Raw genomic sequence first — 6,556 nt, 5'->3', positions numbered from 1 at the left:
CCTGAACACCACAGCCAGGGTCCGAGACCAGGTCCACCTGCAGATCCTGTCCCTGAACACCACAGCCTGGGTCCGAGACCAGGTCCACCTGCAGATCCTGTCCCTGAACACCACAGCCAGGGTCCGAGACCAGGTCCACCTGGATCTGAGGTCCAACATCCCGCACTAAACCTTCTCTGAATTCAAGATTTTAGACTTAATGTACTGATTTTAACAACGTTTGCTTTTAGATCCTTTTCTTCACATTAATAACTGAGCAATGATCCATGGATGCTTGGATCTCTCTTCTTGTTTAAACTAAAAAAAGGAAATAATTAATTTCATACTGTTGCTGTTTGAAAAGTAAAGAATGTAAAAGACACAGTTTCCTCGAACAGAAAGAGTTTTATCTTGTTTGATTAAGGTAGTTTTATTTAAAGACAGGAATCTGAACTTCAGACGGAGGTTAATAAAGGAAGCTAAAGGAAGTTTTCCAACATATCTGTAGTTAAAACGTGTTTAACATGAATGGTAAATAAAAACAATAAAAAAGCTTTTATAGTTTAATCCTAAAGACACAAATATCCCAACTTCATGTCCTGGATCTCCTCTTATATATGGAGCTCCAGTCAGATTATTGGAGATTTTTGCATTTCCTGAAAATGTTACGAAACGAAACAGAGAAAAGACTCAAACACAGAAATCAGAAGAGAAAACTACAGAATCTGGTTCCACTTCAAACAGAACATTAGATGTGAGAATAATAACCAAACCCCCCCCCCCAGCCTGAGGTCATTAACCTGCAGCTGAAAACTAAAACTCTCTCTCTGCAGACAAAGGCAGGCTGACCTTGGCGAAGCGGTTGCTGCCGGTCCTCTCTTTGTGCAGATTGTAGCCCAGCAGCCGCTGACACACGTTCTCCACCACCTCGATGAACCGCAGGTCTCTGAGGAAACAAACACGCAGCAGCTTTTACCAGAAAACAGCAGCCGGGCCGGTTTGTGCTGGAAAGTCTGAAGCAGGTTTTGGAGACGAGAACTCCAGATCGTCTCTCATTTCCTTCAATCGTTTTCTGATTTTTCTCAACATACGAGAACCAATAATCAAACCCTCTCCTGTCTTTCTTTTTAATGAATCATGCAGTTATTAAATAATAACAGATACTGTGGGTGATTATCTCCATCTCCATGAAGGCGAAGCAGCTAAATATGACCTCAGACGGGCCTCAAACACACCAGCATCATGAAGAGGAAGGCTGAAGCTCGCCGATCCTCAGCGCTGAGGCGTTAGCTCAGGGGTGTCCAGTCCTGGTCCTCAGGGCCTCCATCCTGCAGGTTCTCCTTGTTTCTCTGCTCCAACACACCTGATTCATGGTTAAATCACCTCTTCTTGTTCTGCAGAAGCCTGTTAATCACCCATTGATTCAGATCAGGTGTGTTGGAGCAGAGGAACATGTAAAACCTGCAGGATGGTGGCCCTCCAGGACCAGGATTGGAGACCACTGCGTTAGCTCGTTTCCAGCGCTGTGAGGAGGAGGAAACTGCTTAAATCTGCTCCGAAACAACGAGCAGCAGCCTCCGGTCACCGATGGACGTTTCCACTGTGAAGAACCCGTCCAGCCCAGAACCTGAAAGTCTAACAACGAGGCTGAGGCTCAGGAACACACCCGAGGAACACATGTTGGTAAAAAACAAAATAAATCCATCTGAGTCTGAATAATAAGGTCATTTTTATAAACCTCTGCAGCTGCGGCAGATTAAAAATAAACTTCTTTAAACCGACAACCGCTCTGCCACTTCTGAGAGGCGAGTTATCACACACACACACACGCCGCTGACAGTTTAACACGTTTCTATATTAAGTTCCTCCTCAGGTTCCTGTCCCCCGCTGCCTCTGAGCGAGACGCAGAACCAGAACCGTCCCTCCACACCGAGCAGCTCTCAGTTCTGCTCTGAGGTTCTCTGAGGGCCACAACAAACGACAGGAGACTCACGACTTGACGTATTTCACCGGAGGAGCCCCCTTCCCGTCGATGAAGTTGTAGTTGCTCTCGATGACGGCTTTGGTCTTCCCCGTTTCTTCGAACGCCGACTTCATCTCGATGCTGACGAACTTACAGACTGAGAAACGAGCCGCCGTGAGGTTAACAGCTTTTTACTAATAACTGCTCAATTTAATCCAACTTCTTTATTATTTATCAGAGTAAAGTGTGTATTTAGGTCAAAAATGTAAAAAAAAAAGGTAAAAATCTGATTTTAAAAGAGTTTATGAATCAGAGACATCTATTATGAATCCTATAAATGTTTCTGATCACTGGTTTTAGTCAAACAGTCTGAAATAATAAAAACTTGCAGATTTTCTAATCATGTGAAGCTGAAAACAAAAAGCAGAAGTGAATATTTGATTTTTAGATATTAAAAGTCACTTTAAAACACCTTCCTAAACTCTTACAGCTCCAATTATCATTAAAAAAAAATCCTCTTTAATGTTTTATTTAACATTGAAACGAGTTACAGACAGACAAACTTAAAAAAATAAAATAAATAAATGATAGAATAATTAACTTTATAGGTAAAATATTTAATTTTTAAGTCTAAGACTGAGCTAGATGACATAAATGTATGTAATGTAGTTTTGTTGTTTGTTCATAAACTAAAAGATTAAAAATAGTTAAATAAATTATTGCAAATACAAAATAAAATGCATCAAAACTTGAGTTAAGTGGCTTCTCAACTTTCCTGAACATTTTGTTTCTTATTTTACTGATGTTTTATTCAAGCTACTTGTGTTTAATTAGAACATTAATCAATTTAATTTTACTTAAAGATGCTGTTGTTTCTGTTTTTATTGTAAGAATCAGTTAAGTTAATCTAGTTTTTTAAAATGTGTGTGTGGATGTGTGTATTAAAGTGACAGCCACATTTCAGAAAGGAAATAAATGAACAATGTGAGAACTAATGCAGCTTTAGGTTTAAATGAAATATTCTCCTTTTTTTACAAACCATGTTGTTGACTTGTTGTCTCTGTGGACCAGCAGTCAAGCTATAATGAAGAACATTTTGTTTATTTGTTAGTAAAAACTCTTAAATCTCATATTTTACCTTCACACTTGTTGGGGAGATGAACCCACTCATCGTCGCCTTCAGTCTTAGCTGCTCCCACCGACGAAATTATCAACAAAAACGACAAATACGTCGCTAAAATCATCCTGTCTGCTCAGTTCGGCTCTTTATCTCCTCATAAAATCGTTTCAAACGTTTAAAATCGTCCCCAGAAAACTGTTTTTTCCCCCGTTTTGTTTTGTTTTTCACATCATCGCCTCTGAAAGTCTTCACAGGTGCTGAAAATATGCCCGCATCCTCTTCCGGTTTGGGCGTCACGCACCCGGAAATTCTGACCAATCAGAGAGCAAGAAGTGGCAGCGGATTGACCAATGAAAGGCAGAGGAGAGCCAGAGAGAAAATAATAGAGCAAGAGGCATCACTCCACTACGGAGCGCCGTAAGAGACATTATTGCGTTTTCTCACAAATACATCACCGTGACAAAGAGCTACTTATTCATTTTAATTAATTTATTTAAAATTTGGATTGACAGCCAAGTTCAGCTAAACATCTTTTCGTTTCTCCATATTGTTGTACTTCATAAATAAACATATTATGTAGAACAATGCAGACAAATGAATAAATATTTATAAATGTCTGTCAAACATCTGTCTCCACTTCTCTCAAACATTGATTGCATGTCTTTATATTCAAGGCAAATCTAAACATAAATCTTTTATAAGATTGGCTCCTTAATGTGTCTGATCCGTGACTGTGTTTGTAAAGAAACCAGGAAAAACAAACATAATTGTTGAACAATTTAATGTTAACCAGCTCAAACAAACAAAGGTACAGTTTGTGACATTTACTCACAGACACTTGAATTAAAAACTAGATACAGTAGTCATCTTTTGGTAGTTGTTGTGTTAGGGAGGAAATAAAAAAATTCTTTAGATCTTTATAATAAATTTATGTTTGAATTTTAATTTGTCATCTGTTCTTCACTGTGTTGCAAACACCTGCTCAGCTGGATGAATGAAAACATCTTGTTACTTTTTCTTTTTTTCAGAAAATAAAATGAATTATGAACATTTTAAAACACGACTAGAGGACATCAGGACCATATGACAGCAACAAGAAGGCATTTAAAATGCGTAATTTTTGCAAAATATAACTAAAAAACAATAATTTAGTGTAGTAACAAAGTAAAAACTAAGTTTCCATAAAATATTTTTTTTATTTTCATTAAAGTTTATCTCTGATAGAAGTATGAGTTGTTTTACTCTGCTGAGAATAGTAAACAGTTTATTATGTAAAGGAGTGACTCATCTTGTCTTTTGCTAATCTTTGACTCAACAAGCAGTGCCTGGTTTTATCCCGCAGAGGGGGCTGTTCTCACAACTAAAGCACTTTAAGATGTCTTATGTAACAGATGTAGACATCTGTTTGCATCTGCACAGATAATTTAAAAAAAAAAAGAAAAGTTACATAAAAATCTCATGTCGGCCTCACCTCCAGGTATCTGTGCGGCACCTGTGTGGATGTTTTAACTGGTTAAAGGTTGACTGATCTGAGGTCTGCTGTCAGCTGAACATCCCACACATAACCAGATGAGTTAGGAGAGAAAGATGATAAAAAGAATAATGTTTCTGAAAAAAAAAAAGGATTCAATAGATGAAATGACCTAAATTCAGCTGCACACTAACAGCATCTTATAAGAATTTAAATATTACAAAAAAGTCTATAACTCGGCCAGTTTTACAGCTGCTGAGCTGAAATCTGGAGTGGTAGTAGCTGACAGTCATTCCTAACTAACACATCCTGCAAACTCTGACAGATCCTGAGATCGAGTTTAAGGTTTGATCAAAACGGCTCCAACTTTGTGAGGATCTTAGCTGAAAGTTCTGGCGTGAAAGGAGGGCGATATGCATTCCTTCCAGGAACGTGAGGACTTTGATAAAAAAAGGTGAATATTTTAAATGTGCTCCATGTTTGTTCAGATAGTTAGAGGCATATTAAAAGCCCACATTCATTTGAAATGTTTGCAGTTTAAAGTGAAAACCAAACATGACTGAGTTTACAGACTGTGCCGTTGGAAACCTTTGTGTGTCTGTGTGTGTGTGTGTGTTTTATTTGTGTGTGCTTGAATACATTTGATTGAAGCTCACTGTGAGTGAAAGAGATTTTCACAGCGAGATGAGAGCGTTTCTCAGCGGTTCAATAATAGGCCGCTTTTCCTGAGAGGTGCTTCAGTGTACCGCTGCCTGCCAAAAGGACAGCCAGCTCCTCGTTCCACACACACACACACACACACACAGATCAGTGTGTGTCTCATAGCAGGACTTGACACTGAGTTGGTGGAGGGGAGGTTGATGTAGAGAGAGAAAGAAAAGATGAAAGCTGGTTTTCATACAGCCATGCAGCCCACACAACAGGCAAAAGCAGGGCTTTGTTGGAGAAGAAGAACTCTTACATGCTCTCCTTTTCAGCTCTTCCTTGAATAAAATAATAACACGGATTACATAGCAGGTTGTTGAAAAGAGGCAGCTTTTATCAGTTTAAATCAATAAGTGCTCAAATGCACGACGACAAACACTAAACGGTGACACCGACGTGATCTCAGCAGCGAACCCTGATTGTGTTTGAACAAAACTGCTTTCATCGAAAATCTGACTGATCTCTGCTAATCTGCTGCAAATGCTCTCCCACTCGTGTAGAATGAAACGTTTGGTTTTGAAAAAAAAAAATAGTTTTGCTTACTTATTGCTCACATTCATCGCAGTCGACTGTCCACTTGTGTGCTCCACAAACTTTGAGCACAAATCCATAAATGTTGCACAAAAAATGCAAATATTTTTATTTTTATTACACCACAGTTATGCAAATACAGCCTGCTTTCACTCTGGTAATGAGATGTCTTTGTTAAATCGTATTTAAGTGACAGGTTAAACTTTAAATCACCGTATGTTAACCACGACCTCCTGATCGTTCTCTAAATGTAACTACACCCAACCTGTACTTCTTATCTAACCAGCAAACCTAAACGGCTTACAAAGTCACTGTTCAATAATATATAAGCTGGTTTAGTTTCAGTAAAACTCATACAGCTGTTTTCTTTCTGATCACAACACCTTTTGGTTCAGCAGCTTTTCTTTTTATTGTTGAACCTCCTAAGTGCCGTATTTTCCGGACTATAAGGCGCACTTAAAAGCCTTCAGAGCGCCTTATATATGAAAGAAGTCGTGATGTTTTTTTTGGTAAATAACAAAGCTGCACCGCTTGGAGCATTAATCAGACCCTCCAGGATTTCGCGACGTTGCGATCGCAACTATTAACACAAAATCAAGCAAACCCTGCGAAATTGCAACTTTTTGCAACTTTCCCGCAACTTTAACCCAATATTTATTGTTTCTAAAGTGATTCGCCACCGTTTCTGCGGTCTAGTGTCTTCTTTGTGGGTTTGTGTAGCGTGGAATACAAAATAACCCCAAATAACTCAGGAAGAAGACACGTGACGTCACTTCCTGTTAACATC

The 6,556-nt window shown here is 38.8% G+C and overlaps 1 protein-coding gene and 1 long non-coding RNA gene across 2 annotated transcripts in view; one reads left to right on the top strand and one right to left on the bottom strand.

Annotated features, from left to right (window-relative positions):
* Window positions 1-3,358, bottom strand: part of cnpy3 (canopy FGF signaling regulator 3) — an 8,337-nt gene extending 4,979 nt beyond the window's left edge. Inside the window, exons 1-3 of the mRNA XM_017436823.3 lie at window positions 3,081-3,358; window positions 1,973-2,099; window positions 829-925 (exon numbers count right to left, since the gene is read on the bottom strand). Coding sequence (XP_017292312.1) covers window positions 829-925; window positions 1,973-2,099; window positions 3,081-3,186 — 330 coding nt within the window. The 5' untranslated portion in view covers window positions 3,187-3,358. The remainder of the gene's footprint in view (window positions 1-828; window positions 926-1,972; window positions 2,100-3,080) is intronic.
* LOC119617203 lies at window positions 1,472-2,219 on the top strand. The gene is made up of 2 exons (XR_005233421.1): window positions 1,472-1,662; window positions 1,842-2,219. It is a non-coding gene; the product is annotated as an uncharacterized LOC119617203 (long non-coding RNA).
* Window positions 3,359-6,556: the final 3,198 nt, after the last annotated feature.

This window comes from Kryptolebias marmoratus, linkage group LG7 (genome assembly GCF_001649575.2).
Source record: "Kryptolebias marmoratus isolate JLee-2015 linkage group LG7, ASM164957v2, whole genome shotgun sequence".
NCBI lineage: Eukaryota > Metazoa > Chordata > Actinopteri > Cyprinodontiformes > Rivulidae > Kryptolebias > Kryptolebias marmoratus.
Note: the sequence above shows the minus strand (reverse complement) of the source record. Positions and strands in the feature narration are given on the sequence as shown.